This window comes from Pleurodeles waltl, chromosome 3_1 (genome assembly GCF_031143425.1).
Source record: "Pleurodeles waltl isolate 20211129_DDA chromosome 3_1, aPleWal1.hap1.20221129, whole genome shotgun sequence".
Taxonomy (NCBI): domain Eukaryota; kingdom Metazoa; phylum Chordata; class Amphibia; order Caudata; family Salamandridae; genus Pleurodeles; species Pleurodeles waltl.
In genome coordinates, this window is record NC_090440.1 from 1,992,668,757 (window position 1) to 1,992,690,625 (window position 21,869).

General features: G+C 44.9%; 1 protein-coding gene across 9 annotated transcripts in view; it reads left to right on the forward strand.

The window, feature by feature from the left end:
- The window catches only part of PRR11 (proline rich 11), a 359,537-nt gene that overhangs the window by 104,109 nt on the left and 233,559 nt on the right, over positions 1 to 21,869 (forward strand). For 6 of the 9 annotated variants that reach the window (XM_069226409.1, XM_069226404.1, XM_069226406.1 and 3 more), the window contains one exon: positions 3,789 to 4,122. The exons of the other annotated variants lie outside the window; for them this stretch is intronic. In XM_069226409.1, coding sequence (XP_069082510.1) covers positions 3,789 to 4,122 — 334 coding nt within the window. The remainder of the gene's footprint in view (positions 1 to 3,788; positions 4,123 to 21,869) is intronic. 9 annotated transcript variants of the gene reach the window in all.

The following is a 21,869-nucleotide window of genomic DNA, read 5'->3' on the forward strand; positions in this document are numbered from 1 at the left end:
CTCCGTGTTTTTCTCCCTGTCAGAAAGCTTCCATTGGTTCGCTCGTAGGTGGTTCAGCTCTGTTGACGCCTTCCCGATCTCTTGCTTAAGGATATTTTTTGATTCCTCAGTTGCTTCCAGTATCTTTTGTAAGGTGGCTTGCATTTTCCATAGGAGTCTACAGAGTCCTTGGGGGCGAGGGAGTGGTAGCACAGAAAACAGGTAAGTACATGATTTAAGATTCTAGTCTTCAGGAATTAGGATGTCCACAGGTCAAAGTTTAGGCTGACCCTACAAGTGCACCACCAGCAACACGGGGCTGGCTGGGTGCAAAGGTCAAAGTTGGTGTCAGGTTTGCAATGGAATCTTGTGAGGACTGGGGGTGTTTGGTTAAAAAAGCAGATTGCAGGTAAGTACCCTCGGTTCTAGGGCCCAGGCCTGGGGAGTTTAGGTCAGCACCAGAGGGGCCACAGGATCACACTATACACACACCCTCATTGGCACAGGGAAGGCGGGGTGCAGGGTGCAAACACAGTGCTGAGCACCCAATGCTTCCCAATGTAGGGAGCCCAGGGGTCACAAAAGATGCTGCAGGCTGGATCCAGGGGGTGAGTTACGGGAAACCAAAAGCTGGACAAGCAGGAGAGGTGCCCGGCTGGATGTTGCTGGACCGTCTGTCGGATTCCCCAAGGCCAGGGGGCTGCAAGTGCAGGGGTTTCCTTGGGCATCAGGTATCTTCGTCGGATCCAGTCGCATTCAGGGAGAGCCTCTGGATTCATACTGCAGGCATCATTGTGTTGGCCAGGAGGGGTCAACCCAGGGTGCACTCAAGGTCGGAATTGCATGGGGACCTTTTCTGGACCGGTGGGCTACCTGGACTTGGGCCATGGGAGTCGGGTGCAGGGTGGACAGGGTTTGCGGATCCTGGGTGGCTCTGGAGTCCTTTTGGTGATTTCTTTTAGACAGGGCCGCTGTACTCAAGGGGTTCTTGATCCTCTGCTAGGCAGGCAGTCCTCTGAGGGTTTGTAAAGGTTGCTGGTCCTGTAGGATGCGTCGCCTTCTTGGAGCAGAGGTCTTTGAAGCTGCAGACAGGCTGGTAGGGCTGGGGCCTAGTCAGTTGTCACCTGGAGTCTTCACTGCTGGGGCCAGCTAAGCAGCCCTTCTTTCTTTTTGAGGTCGCCAGGAATCTGGTGAGTAAGATTCAGGGGAGCCCGTAAATACTAGATTTAGGGGCGTTGTAGGGGTCAGAGGGCAGTAGCCAATGGCTACTGTCCCTGAAGATGGCTACACCCTTCCTGTGCCCACTCCCTTTAGGGAGGGAGGCAACTTCCTAACCCTGTTGGTCCCTATCCTCCAAAATAAGATGAAGGATTCTGCAAGGAGGGCGTCACCTAAGCTCTGGACACCTTAGGTGTGGTCCCAGCTGAAGTGGTCACTCCTTGTTTCTCCTAATTTTCCCACTGCCAAAAGTGAGGCTTGGTCTGGGAGGTGGGCATCTCCACTAGCTGGAGTGCCTGGGCATTGTAACGGGAGGCCTGAGCCTTTGAGGGCCACAGCCAAGTTTTACAGTTCCTGCAGGGGGGAGGTGTGAAGCACCTGCACCCAGAGCAGGCTTTTGTTTCTGATCCCAGAGAGCACAAAGGCTCTCACCACATGAGGTCGGAAACTTTTCTTTTTCACAGACTGGTCAGCCTAACACTGAGGGATTGGTTAGAGTACGGGGGCATCTCAAGATGCCCTCTGTGTGCATTTTACAATAAATCTAACACTGGTATTGGTGTGGGTTTATTGTGCTGAGATAACAAACTTCCTAGTCTTCAGTGAAGCCATCATGGAGCTGTGGAATTCTTAATTAAAAATTCCTAGCCCATATGGCCACACTGCACTTATAATGTCTAAGAATGGACATAGACATTGTAGGGGCACATTGCTCATGCGGCTATGCCCTCACCTGTGGTATAGTGCACCCTGCCTTAGGGCTGTAAGGCCTGCTAGAGAAGTGACTTACCTATGCCACAGGCAGTGGTTTGTGGGCATGGCACCCTGAGAGGGATGCCATGTTGACTTTTCCTTTCTCCCCACCAGCACACAATCTGAAATGGCAGTGTGCATGTGTTTGGTGAGGGGTTCCTTATGGTGGCACAATACATGCTGTAGCCCTTAGGGACCCTCCCTTGCCACAGAGTCCTTGGTACCACTGTTACCTTTTACATGGGACTTAGCTGTGTGCCAGGGTTGTGCCAATTGTGGAAACAATTGTCCAGCTTTAGGAAAGAACACTTGTGCTGGGGCCTGGTTAGCAGGATCCCAGCACACTCTCAGCCAAGTCTGCATCAATCTCAGGTAAAAAGTGTGTGTGTGGCGGGGGGGGGTAACTATGCCAAAACGGGCACTTTCCTACAGGCAGTATGGAATTAAATCTTCACATTACCTCCATGACTCACTTACCACACTTTGTACTTTCTTTGTTTCCCCTATGACCTCCTTATGCCCCCACTTCAGCAAACCCCATTCCTACCTTGCTGGCATCAATGCGGCCGCTCAAGCAAACCACAGACCATACCCCTGAGAAAATGTTTATGAGGTCCAATTCACTACAGCATTGCTTTCTTACTAGTGCTGTAGAAGTTTTGGGTTCAGCGAAGTTGGGGGGTCGGGGGGATGCAACTGCACCTGCTTATTATCACTGATGGTTGAGAAGAGTGTAGGTTTTTTGTAATATTTACCTAGTTAAATTTATGGACATCTATGTGTTACAGGTTTGCGATCTTTTCTAGTAATCGTTTCACTGTGCTTTATGAGTCCCTCGACTGTCTCCTGCTGTACCCATGGCCTTCAATAGAGAACTCCACCCCCTTTCTGAAACAAAATGGCTGTCTTGAAACCTACCTTCATTAAGCATACAAATTAAATGCATTACAAACAATAAATTATGACATCAGCACTATAAAAATAATGGCAATTAGAAGAAGTGTGAGTGGTAAGCATACAAAGGATAGAGGGATTTACTGACTCAAGATAAACAAGCATTTACAATGCAACAGGTTTCGCGTTTGCTCATGTTAGAGCTGATCGCGTTGTAAACTCCTAACCCGACTTTTCACCTATCGGGCAAAAGTGCATTTATGTACTTAACCCGAAAAAGTGAAATTAACTATGTAAAGCGCTCGACTTCTGCCAAGCGAGATCGCGCTCGTAAATTAGAGAAAAAGAAGCCCACGAGCCCGATGGAAAACAGCGAGCCTCTTATGTTTTCTGTACTTGGTCGCTGCGCTCGAGGAGGGCTAGCCACCGGAAAAGGCATGACGTATACATGCCTTCGACTAATGAAAGCAAGCAGATTTTATTAGGCAAGGCCATGAACCAATAAAAAACACTGACGTGAAGTTGACAGTGCTCCGAGCCCTTTTCTAAATACTAAAGCGTCTCGCTGCGATACGCATGCGCGAGCTCATGCAACGAAGGCTCAACCCTAAAAAGGATACAAAATGCACTGCGGACAGCGAAGGATTGAAAAAGTGCCCCCATCCCCCCTTTTTTTTAGGAATTATGAACATCGGATTAGTTGGTCTGCAGGAAACGTCTGATGTTAGGTATTGAAATGGGAGTAGCATTATTTACATCTAGGGTCAGAAGACACATTATAGTCTTTTTTTTATTCCGGCTAGAGTAATAGTTTTTCTACATATAAATGTAATTTTTTCGATTAAAAAGAAAATTGTAACCCTTAACTAGTCTCCAGGTGAATTTGTCAGATGATTACGATGACGCTTGTTCTTACACTTTTTTCAACATTTCTTGTTCAACAGCAATCCCGTGCTGACGCCAGGAAGTCCTCCGTGCCAAAGTAGACTGTTTTCAAGTGGGGAACTTGCCGTTTCAAGAGTGAACGATATGATGCTCTCAATCAGGAATTGTTCTTTTCCCAATCTAAGAAACATACCGTTTTTTCAATCATGCAGTTGTACATTTCTGAGTGTAACAAAAGTAGTGAAGGACACTGTAAATTTCACCGTGCGTCAAGTAAGGAGTGCATCACTATCAGCAAAGACTTATATATTTACCAGCGTAAGAAATACTATGACATCCCTGGTGATGGCAGTGTTCTCTGTGTTTTGGTGGTGCTGGAGACATCTACGATTGGTACGTGAATTTTCACTTATTAACAGTTAAACACATCTTTTCGCATCGTTTCACTCATGCAACTTTACGACTTGTTCCCTGTATTTGTATAGGGCATCTCTACCAATGGTGTGGTCCTCCAGGTCCTTTAGAATATGATTCTTGTTCCATTTTAGGGTAAGAAGCAGTGCTTAATTTGTGCTTGTTGTTTCCGGTGCTGAGCACCGGTACCTATTTTTGAGGGCCGGCGCTTAGTCTTCTGCCTCAAGCATTTGCTGCGAGCAAAAGACACATATGAGAAAGACGGAGGGAGAGAAAAACGAGAAAACGTCACAAAGGTAAAAAAAAGTCGAAAGCTGCTAGAGTGAGCTGAAGGGACAGGGAGTGGCTTTATATGGATTGAAGAGGCCCGAGAAGATTTCAGGATTACGCCTCCTCAGTATTCCGTGTTTGCCCATTTAATTGCAGCAGCCGCGTGTTTAAGAGGAGGGCTTTGGGCACCGGCACCTTTTTATTTACAAATAAAGCACTGGTAAGAAGAGAACCCTTGAGTGACTTTAAACGTAACTCGAACAAAACTTCTAGCTCTAGAGAGCCAGAAGCACTAGAATTCAGTTTATTACTGTTACAGTAATTGCTGGATCACCCAGAACCTTCTTCGACGGCCTCCTCTGCGGTTAAGAGGTTATAGTGCCGTTGTTTGTAATTGCAGAACAGATTCATTGGTTACAACGGCACTTCTTGCTTGTATAAATGGGTGTAGTAGTTAGTTTGTTGGTATCTTTCGGGACTGTTTAATTGGAGGTAGGATTTTTGAGAAAGGTATTCAGAATCGAATGAAATCAAGGTTTCTGGACCTTTCACTTGTAGGCATACGGATGCAGTTTCTTAGTGTCTTGAAATAGTTTCCCCCAGTTTGCTCTTCAACCTGGTCCTTTTGTTTCAAGCCACTCCTGTAAATGTGCTTTAAACAAAGCAAAGAGATTTTTTCAAAATACTTATTGCAGATGCATTTTAGGGTTGCAGTGCCAATGCCTACCTGTAACTGTTGCTGGCTTGAACATTGACACAACATTTTCCTTGTTTCCTTAATGTTGGAGAGAGAACAGCTTCTCCTCGCCGATGTGTCAGTTCTGGATTATTTTTAGTTAACCAGCTGCTGGACCCTTCATGGGATGGATTCAGTAGAGGTTTTGACTAGCTACCTCAAAAGTGGTTCATTTCCAAGGATGGAGGGACCATTCCTTTGTCCAACAGTTAATTTCATGGACAATTCATGGCACAGTTTCTTGCTTTTTTGAGATATGCCAAAATATACATAAGGAGCTGGAGACTTGCATGTTTTCCTTGTTACTCGGGCGTTATTTTATATTAGTAATGTCAAGCAGCTACTGTGAATTTAGCTTTACTTTATACTTTGTAAGCAGGAGTTTGTAGATATGAGACAGGTCATGACTAATGATTACTGTCAATATGTGTAATAACTCTACCTTTTCTGTATATTTCTACACAACTCGTTCTGTGTTTGTTTTCACATAACCATAATGTGTTGTGTCAACAGGCAATTCCCTTTAATTCTTAATATTTTTGTATCTAATTGCTTCTTTCAGGGAATCTCTACTGATGATCATAAGCACTGAATTGTCCTGCCCACGTGCGCCTACCCATACCACTTCTTTCAGTGTGACATTTTACAGCATCTTCTCCTTATTTTGGAAAGGCCAGGACTTACATATGAGAAAAAGGTAATATTCTTGCAGGTTTAAGACAGACTATATTATTTATTCCATCAATATTAGTTTAAAAATGGAAGGAAAAACACAGAACCTTTCAAAGTCAGTAAAACCAAGCAAAAGTGACATTTAAAAAACACCCTTCACATACGTTTTAATTTATTTTTAAGTGAGTGATAAGGGGGGATAACACAATGTAATGGGATAGGCTGCAGCACTGAAACAATGAGAACGGAACTCTGGCCTTTGAGGGCACCCTGACATTCAGTATCCCATCTTGCCCTGCAGGTGGCAGTTTACCCAGTTCTATTTTCTGGGTCCTGGTAACAGGATCCTAGGGCAGAGCACTATCTCATTAAGGCTTTTTCACTTAGACATTTCTCCAAAACCATTTTAAAGTTGTTCACTCAATGTTTTTTTAGTGCACAGAGTATTTTCTATTATTTTACTGACAGGGATTATTTCTATTGTATCAAAAATGCTGTCCCTTTTAGCATCATGCCAAGAATGTGGCAGGAAAATAGCAAAAACTGACCTGCACAGGACCTGTATCCTTTGTTTGTCTGATTCACGAGAGAGAGAGAGAGAGAACGAGCGAGAGAGAGAGCGAGAGAGAGAGAGAGAGTGAGAGAAAAAAATATGAGTATGAATATATATTTGCCTGCATGATCAAGTGGAGCGACAGAGAAAGCAAAACTCCCTGTCTGGAGAGACATCTGGTGGACAAAGAGAGACTGCTCCCCCTGCCCTATCTCACCCTCTGAGGATTTCCACTGGGGGTGATGCAAAAGGAGTAGATCTGGTGAGACACGAAATCCCCATTTGTGGTCCAGAAGAGGAACAGCACCTTATTCTCAAGGGCTTGCTCGATGTTGAGTACACACGCAACATTGAGGAGAAGGAGACTGTCAATTTCGAAAAGAACTTCAACATTGAGATATGGAACAACGCTAAGAAATCATTCTACTATGCCAAAGATGTGGGAATGTCTTTCACACATGAAATCTTGCAGGCTCTCATCATAATTGGATTCAGAGTACTCCAGAGCCTACTCTTCCTCCAGACCAACTTCTCCAGCCCATGTGCCAGTTTCTTTTTCTCCATGTCCCATGCCTTCTACACCAACTGCTCAAGCTCCTGCAAAGTCTACTCCTCAACAACTGATAATTCCAGAGGTAATAACACCAGGAAATCTGCCAGCCTTGCCTTCTCAGTCACTACCTTCGCCAGTGGTGTCATGGCACCTTCACTGAGGCACTCTGGATCTCAGCCACATCATATCAGATCTTGCAACAAGTCTGGGTCTAGATAAAGATCAAGATCCCACAGTCCTCACTACTGATCAAGATCTCCTAGACACTAATGCATAAGACAAAGACTAGATTCTTCCTGATTGAGGTTGTCTAGGTCACATCACTCTACCACTTCTTCAGGCCTCTACTCTTTTACATTGACAGACTCCACAACACTGAGGATCTCTCCTGTTGGTAATATTAATACCTTCTATGAGGCTCTTATAAGGAGAGCCAACAAATTAAATATCGGCTTGCCAACTACTTCAGCCACCACGTCTGTAATTTCTGAGACACTGCACCAGTGATCGGTCACCAGACCATTACTACCTCACGTTCTAGTTCTCATTTAACCAGCCATGGATTTGTTCCTGACTTCAGCATCTGTCAAGACTTCTGGTGCTCAGAAACATAATGGCACAGTCCCCTCTTCTACTGTTCTTCCTGATAAGGAAAGTAAGAAGCTAGATTTAGTGGACAGAAAAGTATACAGCACTTCCTCTGTTACAATGAAGACAGCAAGCATGTCTGCCCTTTCTGGAAGATATGATAGTCACTTTGAGATTCTATTCAGCAGTTCATAGAAGACAGACCCAGAAATGGATGTAAAGATTTGCAGGAAATAGTCAGCGAGGGCATCATGGTATCCAACCAGATCATTAGCCCTGCAGCTGATATCTCCATCTTAGCAACTCACATATAATGTCACTGTTTAGCTTTTTCATCCTGGCTAAGCCTCACAGGGCTGAAGTCTGAAGCTCCGTACCAGACATTAAACCTCCCTTTTTCAGGGAATACTTTGTTTGGTCTCATGCTGATGATGAAATGTCTTGCATGAATACATGACAATAGGGCTGGAGAAAAAGACTCAGTGCAGGAGACATTCCAATAGGCCCTTCAACAGCCGATATTTGCATCAGAGGTTTCAAGCCCCTTATTGGTCTCAAGGGCAGCAACAACAGCTGCAGTGGAGTCATCAGTCAAGATGTAGAGGAAGTCGAGAGCAACCCGCTCCAGCAACTAAACCAAACACCAGAGGCAAGCAATCAGCTCCTTCTTCCCCCTCCTCCGTCACCCACTCCAGTAAGTGGAAAGCATACTATTGCACCTGGAAAAGTGGAAACATGTAATAACAGGCAACAAATGGGGTCTGAATGTTGTGAAAAATGTATACTTTTTCAGATTCAATTATTCTCCACTGGCAATACCACCAAAGAGATCATCCCTATTCCATCAGGAAGAACTACAGTCTTAAACACAGTGCACACAAAAGTGTTTCCTTTGGAAGAGAGAATAATTATCTATCCTTGAGAAATGGACTATCTCAAGCAGTGTTTAATTTGTAGGAAAGTAAATATCGAGGCCCTTGTCATGAGGCCATTGGAGCTTGCAGCACCCACTACCCCGGCCAGTGCTGCTAATGACAGTACAAACATACCTACTAACATCACACTCCTACATATATTGCACTTCAGACCATTCCATACCCCTCAAAGCTAGAAGAATGGTGTGGGTGGGAAGTATTATTTAATGTTAATGTATATTGAATTAACAAACAACTGTTGAGCTCATCTCTAAATAAAATAAACAGCACCATCATATGACAGACTACCATAAGTGTCGGTGCTGACAATTAGGTACCGGTGCAGAGCACCGGAAACCACTGGCACAAATTAAGCACTGAACCCGGTTCAAACGTGAGTTGAATATTCTCTCTTCTAGGATCAATGGCATCATGCATCTTTCTAGTCCCTAATGCATGTTTGTAAATGAGACCTCTACAGCAGTGTCTAGAGGATCAGTGGGATCAACTTTCAGAAAGAATGAAAGACCAAATGATCCAAACAACTCACACAAAGCAATCAATCATCTGGTGCTCCCGCCCAGAAAACCTTCTGAAGGGTATAAATTTAAATCAAGACACCCCAACACAAACCATAGTGACAAATACTTCCATCTATCAGAGACTCTGGCAATGACTGGTGACAGGATAGACAAAGTAAACAGAATATTAGGCACAGGTCTGCCCAAGATCACTCTCAAGGAATCAGAGAAGAAAGGAGATTCAAATGGGAGCTCTGCAGAAGGGAACAAGAAAGTCAAAGCCCAGAGATACTGACTGCAAATACCCACATATAGGATATACTTGCAAAGGCAGTGTTTGTGGAGCTGATACACATGGTGACGCTATAAAAGTAACTCAAAGATAATAGGTTGTCAGATGTGTCCAGAAATCTGGGCATTCAAACAGAAACACATAGGGCCTTAACAGCAAGGGTATAGGACTAAAATACTCAGCTATGATAGACAATGAGCTAGTAAGAAGGAGTGCTTAACAGGAAAGAAGGGAAAAAACTGGGTACACTTGGCAGAAAGCAAGTAATAAACCACACAAGGGAACTGGAAGCTCTGACAGCAGGAACAGGAAGGTAGCAAACTAGAAACTGTAATTAAAGTAAGTGGGCAGACAGGCACTAGGAAAACTGGCAAATAATGGGAAATAAGAAGGGATGAAAGTTCAAGGATAGATTAAATAGTGCTGACTCAGAAATGAAGGCAGCACTGCAGGTAGTGTTAGCTCAAAGAACGAGGAATAGGCTCCGGCTCAAGAATTTTCAGGAAACAAAGATTAACAAAAACTCAGGAAACAAGGGGTCAGTCAAACAGGAACACTGCTACAATGACCGACACTGGACTATAGGACACTGGGGCTTAAAAGAGATCACTGTGGTCACATGCCTCAGATGTGAGCAGACTAGCACCCGCCAGCCACAGGTGTGCTGAATTCCTCCACCCACCTTTGGCCTGCAGGGGTGTACACGAAGCAGTGAGCAGGAAATTGTAGATATTGGAGCTTTCAACATAAGAAGACTGGCTTCCACAAAACTCAGCTTGGATTGGGAATGAACAGAAATTTGGTAATAGCATCCCTAAGCATGGAAATCAGTATGTGAATATAGCAAAAGGTCTTGTACTTTACTTGAACCAGGAGACTTCCATTACTAGGCCCCCTGTGGTGGGCACGAGAGGGCAGGCATCAAGTTGTGACACCCTCTCAGTTTGGGGCGCTCATATGGACCATTTTGAGATTCAAGGCATGTGGTCTCCGAAGGAAAAGACTTACCATATTCAATCTACTAGAGCTCCAAAGCCTTAAATTCCTTCCTTCAAAACAAATTCCCTCCTTGTTCGGACAGACAATATAATGACGATGCATGGTCTGAAGAAATAGTAGAGGAACAAGATCCAGACTTCTGTCCCTGGAGTCACAATCGATCTGGAAATGGTTAATGTCCAGGGATCTAAGGATGAAAGCTGTCGGCCAACCATTCAGAATGTTCAAGTGGACACTCTCAGCACAACCATTCAAGAGAATCACGAATGGGTATTTAAAGACGCCGTCCTCCGATACACGTTTTGCAATGGGGGTTTTCCGCAAGTAGACCTTTTCTCAAACGCAGAAAAAAAAAAATGCTCAGGCTTCGCCTTAAGGTTTTATCAACCAGGCATTGTGAGCAATGCTCTATGGGTCAACTGGTCAGGTGAATTTCTTTACAGTTTTCCTCTGATTCCCCCATTGCCAACAGTGATCACCAACCTGTCTAACAGGGAGGCCAGAATTATTCTCATTGCTCTGGAGTGTCCCCGACAGTGGTGGTTCGTGGACTTCCTACACCTCTCAGAGTATCCACACAGCAACCTGCCATGCAAACCAGACCTCCTTCACATGTTCGGAGGCCAGATTCTACACTCCATCCTTCAATAATTGAATTGGGCTGCCTGGGTCTTGAACTCATATAATATAGCTTTCTAAACAAGTCTCAGGAGTACACGGATGTTTTGAGACAAGCCAGAACATCATCTACTGGAATGTCCTATTTTTTAATTGGAATTGTTTTTGCATCTGGTGTGTTCAAACAATTTTAATCCTCTCCACTGCAAAAGTCCATCTTGTAGCAATCACAAATCTGTCCTTCAGAAATGTCCTTTTTCAAGATTCTTGTAGTCAAGGTTTTTCTTTAGGGTGTTAAGAAACTGTATCTTCCTATCAATCAGGAGCCCATCTCCACTGTGGAAGTTGAATATTGTCCTTTTTTTACCTGATGGGCCCTCCCCTTAGACCTTTACATAAAGGTTCCCTTCAACACCTATCATGGAAGGCTTCCTTCTTGCTCGCTATAACCTCTGCACGTATAGTTAGCAAAATACAACCTCTCTGTTCCTTCAAACCTTACACAGTGTTGAGGGTAATAATAAGGACCCTTCCTAAATTCCTCCCTAAAGTAATGTTGGATTTTCTTGTCAATCAAACTATTTCCTTAGAATTCATTTTTCAAACCCAACATCTCTTGCAGAGAGGTGTATCCTCTGAATGGGAGGGTGGTGAAGTTGTACCTGGATAAGACGACTAAACCTTTGAGAAAATCAAAGCAACTGTTTGTAAACTATGGTACTTTACTAACAGGATTTGCTTCTTCTAAACAATCCCTGCCTCCAAGGATAGCCTCTTGCATAATCCTGTGTTCCTAGAAACCAACAAAGCCGTATCTACCTGGGAAACCTGAAGCTCATTCCACCAGATGTGAAGAAGCCACTGCTACATTGCTCAGAAATATTCCAGTGTCTCAGACCTGCAAAGCTGCAACTTGGAAATTATTTCACATCTTTACAAGACACTATTGTCTTGATTTGGATGAGGAAGCAGATGCCTTAGTAGAGAAAGCCTCTCCAAGAAATATCTTTGCTTAAATATCATACCTCGTTTATCTCTTTCCTCGTAGGTTTTTGGGGAATCAGCTATCTATTCTATTCTATGCAATGCTTATGATTATCAATGGAGATCCCCCTAGAAAGAAGGAATAGTTTACCTGTAATCCTAGTTCTGTCTCAGTGGAATCTCCATCGAAATCATAAGCCACCATCCCTCCTCCCCGGTAGAAGAGATAAAGTATTGTTAACTCTACCCTGTTACTTACTGAGTCAAAAAGAACTGGGTAAGCTGCCAACTGGAGGGCATGATGGGACACTGAAGGTCATGGAGCCCTTAAAGGAGCCTTGTCCTACTCCCATTGTTTCAGTGCTGCAGCCTGGCAGTTACATTGTGCTGTTATTCCTTATCACTCACTTTAAAAGATAGAAAACAAAGGTTGTGAATTAGTTTTTTTAAATTTTCACTTAGGTTTAGTGACTTTTAAATGATGTGGGCTTTTTCCCTCAGTTTGTTAAAGTACATTAATGAAATTGTCAATATAGCCTGTTTTAAGGCTGCAAACATTTACATTTTTGTCACATGTACCTCCTAGCCTTCCTGAAGTAAGGCGAATATACTGTAAAAATATGACACTGGAAGAAGTGCTCCGGGATCCCCGACACGTGGGTGGGGACTATTCAGTGCTCATGATTGCAATGAAGTTTATCCTGAAAGAGAACTGGGATTACAGATAAGAAACAATTTATTTCCTTGCAGTTGTTGTTGTTGTACTGTGGTGGATCAGAAATATTTCATCTAATGGAAATGTATCTGCTGTTTGTGTTTTGAGGTTGGGTTTGGAATGAATTGCTGAAGTGTGTGCAAGGGCCTACCTTAAGTTTTTTCTGAACAAGCCTACTGATCGAATAGGACAAGCACTACACTAGCCAGGTTCAGATTGCTGTTGTGGGCCATAGAAATAAAGATCAATCGCTGACCATATAAATCACTCTGTGGGCAATGATTATTGATATTACTTATAAAACATATATTACTTGCTTGCAGGATATAACTTATCAGAAAACCTTGGAATGCTATAAGTCAGGATTTACCTTTACTTGAGAATACCTCATGAGTACATGATTAGGAACCTTTTCAAACCGACTTGGCTCTTCCTGAAAGATTAATCAAGAGCCTTACCGAGAGACAAGCCTGACAATAGTGGGAGTCCTGAAACTTAGACCAGAAATGTTTAGGGCAATGTTTTTTAACCTGTGGTCCGGTGACTTCTAGGGGTCCGCGAAGTCTACTCAAGGGGTTCCCGACTGCTTAGAGCATTAAATAGAAGTGTACAATTGAACATTTTAAAACGTTCAGTAAATGTGAAAGAACTGGACATTCGTATCCTCAGATTGATTAGTGGGAGCAGTGCAATCACAACAGACAGAATATAGTATGGGCAATGAGTGGCCTTGATTGAATTTAGAAAAGAATCCTCGTCCACTCCTCCAAGTCGATAAAAAGAAAAAGAGGTGCATTGAAGCCATTCCTGTTCCTGAGGTAGGCCTCCTTGGGACTCCCCACTACCAATGGAGTCTTCGTCTGAGCCAGAGTTTGACATCCCTCCAGTAGAAGAACTGTCAGTAGCCCTGGCTCCAACTCTTATTTCTGCCCTGATGCTGAACTTTCTTCCAGCATAACCAGAGTTTCTTGTGCTCTCATGCAGGTGATGCTAGCGCTGTTCCTCGGAGAATCAGTTCCCTAGAACACTCCCTTCAGTCCCCATGGACTTGATGGGGCCCCCGACAGGGATATCACTGGCAGGTTGTTCTCTGACACACAAAAAACCCATGTGCCTACCCAAAGAATGCATGCTTTTGGCCCAGGCTGTGACCACAGTGGTGCCCAACAGCCCAGTCAGTAACTCCCACAACGAAGCCAACACTGGCCCGGGTTCTTACGCATGTACTGGATATAGGAAGTATGATTCCATGCACTTTGGGACTCCTTAGAGGAGCCCCAACATTGCTACCACAAGTCTGACAGGGTTTTCAAGGCAGCCCAAGCTGCTGCCACCCCTCAGACAGATTTCTGCCCTCCTGCTGCTTGATCCGATTAAGCCCAGGAAGGCAGAACAATGGATTTACTTTGGGAGAGGGAGGTAACACTCTCTCCCTTTGGAAATAGGTAGCCTCCCCAAGCCACTGGTATGCTTTAAAGAGCTCATTTGGTGCCCTCTGTGCATAAGCCAGTCCATATGGTTTCAGGGACCCCAGTCCATATGGGTTCAGGGACCCCCAGTCCCTGCTCTGGCGCAAAATTGGACAATTAAAAGGGGAGTGGCCACTCCCCTGTCCATCACCGCCCCAGGGGTGGTGCTCAGAGCTCCTCCAGAGGGTCCCTGGGTTCTGCCATCTTGTTTTCAAGGTTGGCAGGGAACTCTGGAGCATCAGAGCCCCCTCCTGATAGGTGCTTACCTGGCTAGGTGACCAATACTCCTTTCAGGGCTATTTAGAGTCTCTCTCTTGTGTGGGGTCCTCAGATTCGTCTTGCAGGATTCCAACATGACTTCTATGCAACCTCTACTTTGACTTCTGGCCTCCGGAACTGCGACTGGAACCTCCAGGACTGACAAGCTGCTTCCAAGAAGAAGAACTCTTCTGCAGCATTGTTTCCAGGGCTCCTGCCACAACTGCAACATTTCCACTGGCTGCGCATCCATTGAGGACGGCGTGTCTTCAGTCTGCAGTAGAAGAAAGAAGGAATCTCCCTTGGAGTGAAGGAGTCACTCCTCTGCATCCGCAGGCACCTGCTGCAATGATGACTGGTTGAATGGCTCTCCTCTCATCATGAGCTGCGTGGATCCTGCATCACGGGTGGTGGTCCAGGGTAGTCCTCTTGGTCCTCTCTACCAGCTGTCCAACTTTGGTGGAGGTAAGCCCTTGCCTTCCCATGCTGGGCAGTACCCCTGTACACAGCGTCTCTTGCAGCTGCCAAGGCTTGTGTGCATCTCCTCCAAGGGATCTTCAGGTGACGTGTAGCTCCAGTCCCTAGCACTCCTTCCTGCGATGCACATCCCTCTGCATGGTTCTCCTGCTTTTTCTCCTGCAGAGTCTGTGTCGCTGAGGGTCCCATTCGACTCCCCCTCCTGGTTTGAGTTCTCCTGGGCCTTGCTAGTCAAAGGCAGTGCCACTTTTCCACTAACTGGGAATTTGCCTTTGCCAAGGCTTATTGATGGAATTCCTACACCGACACCCGTCTGCAATCTTCACTCCAGCATGGTACATCTTCTGCATCCATCAGGAACTCTTCTCCGGCTCCAGGGCTGCAGTGCTGACCTGTTCTTCCACACGGTCGCCCAACTTCTGCAAGTACAGCAGGGTGGGTAGTAGCTCCTACTCCTCCTGGATTCCACTGTGACTCTTGGGCTTGGTCCCCTCCCCCAACAGGTATTCCTCTCCAGGAATTAACCACTGGTTTCTTCCAGTCTTGTCTGGGTGTATTCTTTTTCTTCACAGTGATTTACTCCTGCTTTCCTGGTCCCTGGGTGTATTGTGTTACTTACCTCTGTGGTTTTCTAGTACCCCCAGCGCCCCTCTACACATTCCACTTACCTAGGTGGGGGTCCTGTGTTCGCATTCCAGTTTTTTAGTATTTGGTTTGGACTTCCCCTGGGTCACTATTGGTTATTGCTAGTTGCATTGTCTTCTAACCTTTTCCATGCCTATTTCTGATTACTAGTGTATTTCTTTAATGTGTTTACTTACCTTCTAAGGGAGTATTGCCTTTTTAGTAATTTTGATATTGTGGTACCTTTATTTTTGTAACACTGTGTGGTTTATTTCATGTGTGTTAGTGCTGTGTGACTAAAGTGGTATTGCATGAGCTTTGCATGTATCTTAGCTAAGCCTTGGCTGCTCATCCACAGCTACCTCTAGAGAGCCTGGCTTCTAGACACTGCCTACACTTCACTAAGAGGGGATCCCTGGACCTGGTATAGGGTGTAAGTACCTCTGGTACCCACCACGGACTAGGCCAGCTTTCTACAATTATGACTACAGTGACATAGCCAATTAAAGTTTTGTCGCAGACACAGCTGATTAACTGACCCTTGAAAATGCTAGAGGCCTCAAAACCTCTTGAGAAGTGAGGATGGAATGCCCCTCTAGACCACCTTTATTATAGCTGGCTTCTTTTACTACAGTCATCAGAAAGGCCACAGATGTGCTAGAATTGCTTCTTTTGATGAAGGAAGCCACACCTAATTTTCTGACAGAGATCCTCCAGCCAGCCTCTGCATCCTCAGAGTCCTTGCTCCCATTTAACAAGATGCTAATAGAGCCTATGAAGTCTACTTCAGCAGTATCCGTAAACAGGCAAATTGCCCTTTGTTACATACTGGCACCTGATGACCAATAAATCTTAAAGCACACAAAAGGTAATGGGAGGAATGCTTGCAATAAGTCTAACCACTGGCAGTCTCTTGGGTGAGCATTCCAACCCATCATTCTTTTGTCCATCATGCCATCTTTTGTGTGTTAGATTAATTATTATTTCTTGTTTGCCCATCCTTCCCCTAAAATGCCTGGTAGTGCAGGCTTCATCATGTTTGAAGCAGAAACTATGCTCTTTCCCTACAGTACCTCCTCACCGGAAATACAAAAAATTAAGGACAATGAGAAAGCAAGTTTTTTTTTTCAGGAAGTCTGGCACTCAGGTCTATGAACTCCACCTTCTTGCTTGTCATATGCACCTGTGCACTGTGGGTGATGCTACAAATAGTGGTGCAGAGCCTCCTGGACCACTTAAAGGACATATTTCTCGGGTGCTGCAAAGCAGATCTACAGAACGGGCTTAGACACAAGGGATTCAGCGGCCAGGAATATGGAGACTTCTGTAGCACTTAGGAGAAATGTTAGCCTTCACTTAGCAGGCTTCTCAAGGCTGTCCAGGTAAGTTTAATGGACATTCCCTTTTCTGGGTTTTGACTGTCTGGCAAGAAAGATGAATTAGTCCTTGAGAGGTTTAAAAAGGGTTGTATGGCCCATTCATTTGGGTTGGCATCCCCAGTTCGTGATTCCCTCAGATAATAATGCAAATTTTGTGGCTACTCAGAACGTTCGCCACTTCGACAGCCCCAGCCTTTCCAGCCAGTCGGACAGCCAAATAGTTGCAGCAGCAATACATAGGTTGTGAACTAACTAAGAATTGCTTATTACTTCATGGCCCTTCCTCAGAAGCCCCTTTAGTCTTACTTCAGGGGAGCATGTGTGGCATGAGGGAGGGGTTGGCTGGCAGACCATTGGGTTCTACCAATTATAGAAAGTGGCTATGACCCTCCCTTCTAACAAAAACTTCCCCATGGCTCTAAATACTCCCTTCTAGCCAAATGAAAATTCTTGCATTCTCCAACAGGAGGCGGTGATCCTACTGTACAGGTGGACCCAGAGCAAGAGATTGGACAGGAATGTTACACCTGGTACTGCCTTGTTCCTACGAAGTACGGTGGTCTGCGTCCGATCCTGGATCTCATGATCTCAAATGCTTTTCTTCTCAAGTAGAAATTTAAGCTGCCACCTCCTGTTCATAAGGGGCAGTACTGGACTCAAAATCTCACTTTGACAGACCTACAGAAGGATTGGTAGAGGAGCACCTGGGGTGTGGGAAGTTCCTTTATTCACCAGCAATGGCCACATTGATGACGGATGCTTCCACCTTAGGTGGGCTGCCCAGCTGGAGGTCGGAGGACCATGGTCTCCACAGGAGCAAGTACACTTGCTAGAATCGTGGGTGATTTAACTGGTCCTGAAGGCCTTCCTGCCCTCCCTTTGCTGTCAATCTGATGAACTGCTAACAGACAACTAAACTTCTATGTGGTATGTGAACAAGCATTGAAGTGTAAGCTCTCACTTTCTCTGTAAGGAAGTGCTGAGGTTGTAGCCCTTGGCTCTGGTGCATGGGATCTGGGTAGTAGGGTAGTAGCTAATTACCTGGCAGGCTTCTCAAACATTAGAGCCAAAAGCTTGAGTCCACGTCAATATGCTGACCGAGTGGCATCCCCCAGAGGTGGTACAGACTATATTTGGGCACCCACTGGTGTATCTCTTTAACAGGTGCATTGGCCACTTTTCTGTACCTTGCTGTTTCGATTGCAGAAAGCCTTGTAGGATGCATTTTGGCTGACATAAAGACCTGTCTCTTAGAGTACGCCATCCTGAACTGACCTCATACCCTGGCTACATAGCTCCTGGATACCCTCACGGGTGACAATACACCAATAAAAAAACCAATAACATGGAGTTTTCTACTCTACTATGCATTTCTGCCCATACTATCGCTTCCTCGAGTGCTGAGGAAACTGTGCCAAGACCAGGCACAGGTCATTCTGGATTAGCCGAGAAGTGTGTGGTTTGCAGACCGTCTGGAATTATTTCTGTTCCCCTCCCCCGCTCAGCTTCTGCACAGTGTACACCTGTTTTCAAAGTCAGCGAGGGAGCTTCTGCATCTCTACCTCTAGAGTATCTTCCTTCTTGTCTGGAGATTAAGGAAGGACCCGAGTTCTTTTTATCTGACAATGGTGGTGATTGATGTTATCCTTTCAGCACGTTGACCCTCATTGAAATCAGTTTACAAGGATGGTGGAACCATTTTGTTGCTTAGTGGGCAGGGAGAACATTGATCCCCTGAAGATGCATCTTTTGGAAGTGCTTTGGTTGGCCCAACAAGGTTGTGCAGTAGGCAGAGTTAAGGGCTTTGTTGCAGCCTTACCAGTATTTATTTGTTAGCCAGACTAACCTTCTTTGTTCATTTCCCCAATAATAATGAGGTTTTTACAGGCCTCTCATGTTTTCTCTTTCCCTCTTTATTATGCCTCAGTGGGACCTTCATATGGCCCCACCCTTCTTGATGGGGGCTCTGTTTGAACCTATGCATAGCTGTCAGTTGCATCTTTTGACATTCAAAACAGTGTTTTGGTGGCCATTAAGTCAGCTTGGCACACCAGTGATTTCAAGTGCTGTGTATCCGGGCCCCTTTCACTTGCTTTTTCCCAGAGAGGCTGATTCTGAGAACTAAGGCGGCCTTCTTTCCGTTCCACTTGAGTCAGTCTATTACTCTTCCAATGTTTTTCCATCCACCTCATCCCGCCAAGGAAGAGGAGAGGCAGTATAAGCAGGACCCTTGTAGGGTATTCAGCTGCTGTTTCATTAGGGCCAGGACTTCTGATCTGATGATGAGCTTTTTGTTGGATACATCAGCAGTAAGAAGGGCACAGCAGTTTAGAAAAGGACCCTGTCCAAGTGGACGTGCCCTCTATTAAAGTGCATTATGCTCTTGCCATAAAGGAACCTCCAGAAGGTAACAGGGCTCACTCTCGATTTGATCGTGTAAGCATCTTTTAAAATTTTAAGAAACGAATGTTTTTAAATTGTTTGTTGGGCTTTTTAACTTCTGAAGGTCATTTTTTGGCTTTCACTCTTTTTTTGGGGGGGAATTCTTTTTAAAATATAAGGGACTGGAAAAAAAGAATATTTCCTTCTTTGCTGGATTCACATGTATTGGGGGCACATCCTTGTTTCTGTGTGTGTCTCTGGGGGTATAACTTGGTTTTCTACCTCATAGCAACCTCGGGCCCGTGTTCAGTGGTCCCCGGTTGCTTGTTTTTTTCTCTCCTCCCTACTTCCTGGTTGGGACCGACTAGACCGCCATTTTTGTTAGCGGTCTAGTTGTTTTTAGGCTCCTGAGCCTCGTTCGGCTCCCCCGGCTCATTTAATGCCGGAAGGACGCCGGCCTGGCACCTGATTTGATCGTGTAAGCATCTTTTAAAATTTTAAGAAACAAATGTTTTTAAATTGTTTGTTGGGCTTTTTAACCTCTGAAGGTCATTTTTTGGCTTTCACTCTTTTTTGGGGGGGAAATTCTTTTTAAAATATAAGGGACTGGAAAAAACGAATATTTCCTTCTTTGCTGGATTCACATGTATTGGGGGCACATCCTTGTTTCTGTGTGTGTCTCTGGGGGTATAACTTGGTTTTCTACCTCATAGCAACCTCGGGCCCGTGTTCAGTGGTCCCCGGTTGCTTGTTTTTTTCTCTCCTCCCTACTTCCTGGTTGGGACCGACTAGACCGCCATTTTTGTTAGCGGTCTAGTTGTTTTTAGGCTCCTGAGCCTCGTTCGGCTCCCCCGGCTCATTTAATGCCGGAAGGACGCCGGCCTGGCACCTGATTTGATCGTGTAAGCATCTTTGAAAATTTTAAGAAACAAATGTTTTTAAATTGTTTGTTGGGCTTTTTAACCTCTGAAGGTCATTTTTTGGCTTTCACTCTTTTTTGAGGGGGAAATTCTTTTTAAAATATAAGGGACTGGAAAAACGAATATTTCCTTCTTTGCTGGATTCACATGTATTGGGGGCACATCCTTGTTTCTGTGTGTGTCTCTGGGGGTATAACTTGGTTTTCTACCTCATAGCAACCTCGGGGCCCGTGTTCAGTGGTCCCCGGTTGCTTGTTTTTTTCTCTCCTCCCTACTTCCTGGTTGGGACCGACTAGACCGCCATTTTTGTTAGCGGTCTAGTTGTTTTTTGGCTCCTGAGCCTCGTTCGGCTCCCCCGGCTCATTTAATGCCGGAAGGACGCCGGCCTGGCACCTGATTTGATCGTGTAAGCATCTTTTAAAATTTTAAGAAACTAATGTTTTTAAATTGTTTGTTGGGCTTTTTAACCTCTGAAGGTCATTTTTTGGCTTTCACTCTTTTTTTGGGGGGAAATTCTTTTTAAAATATGAGGGACTGGAAAAAACGAATATTTCCTTCTTTGCTGGATTCACATGTATTGGGGGCACATCCTTGTTTCTGTGTGTGTCTCTGGGGGTATAACTTGGTTTTCTACCTCATAGCAACCTCGGGGCCCGTGTTCAGTGGTCCCCGGTTGCTTGTTTTTTTCTCTCCTCCCTACTTCCTGGTTGGGACCGACTAGACCGCCATTTTTGTTAGCGGTCTAGTTGTTTTTAGGCTCCTGAGCCTCGTTCGGCTCCCCCAGCTCATTTAATGCCGGAAGGACGCCGGCCTGGCACCTGATTTGATCGTGTAAGCATCTTTTAAAATTTTAAGAAACGAATGTTTTTAAATTGTTTGTTGGGCTTTTTAACCTCTGAAGGTCATTTTTTGGCTTTCACTCTTTTTTTGGGGGGGAATTCTTTTTAAAATATAAGGGACTGGAAAAAACGAATATTTCCTTCTTTGCTGGATTCACATGTATTGGGGGCACATCCTTGTTTCTGTGTGTGTCTCTGGGGGTATAACTTGGTTTTCTACCTCAGAGCAACCTCCGGGCCCGTGTTCAGTGGTCCCCGGTTGCTTGTTTTTTTCTCTCCTCCCTACTTCCTGGTTGGGACCGACTAGACCGCCATTTTTGTTAGCGGTCTAGTTGTTTTTAGGCTCCTGAGCCTCGTTCGGCTCCCCCGGCTCATTTAATGCCGGAAGGACGCCGGCCTGGCACCTGATTTGATCGTGTAAGCATCTTTTAAAATTTTAAGAAACAAATGTTTTTAAATTGTTTGTTGGGCTTTTTAATCTCTGAAGGTCATTTTTTGGCTTTCACTCTTTTTTTGGGGGGAAATTCTTTTTAAAATATAAGGGACTGGAAAAACGAATATTTCCTTCTTTGCTGGATTCACATGTATTGGGGTCACATCCATGTTTCTGTGTGTGTCTCTGGGGGTATAACTTGGTTTTCTACCTCATAGCAACCTCGGGGCCCGTGTTCAGTGGTCCCCGGTTGCTTGTTTTTTTCTCTCCTCCCTACTTCCTGGTTGGGACCGACTAGACCGCCATTTTTGTTAGCGGTCTAGTTGTTTTTAGGCTCCTGAGCCTCGTTCGGCTCCCCCGGCTCATTTAATGCCAGAAGGACGCCGGCCTGGCACCTGATTTGATCGTGTAAGCATCTTTTAAAATTTTAAGAAACGAATGTTTTTAAATTGTTTGTTGGGCTTTTTAACCTCTGAAGGTCATTTTTTTGCTTTCACTCTTTTTTTGGGGGGGAATTCTTTTTAAAATAT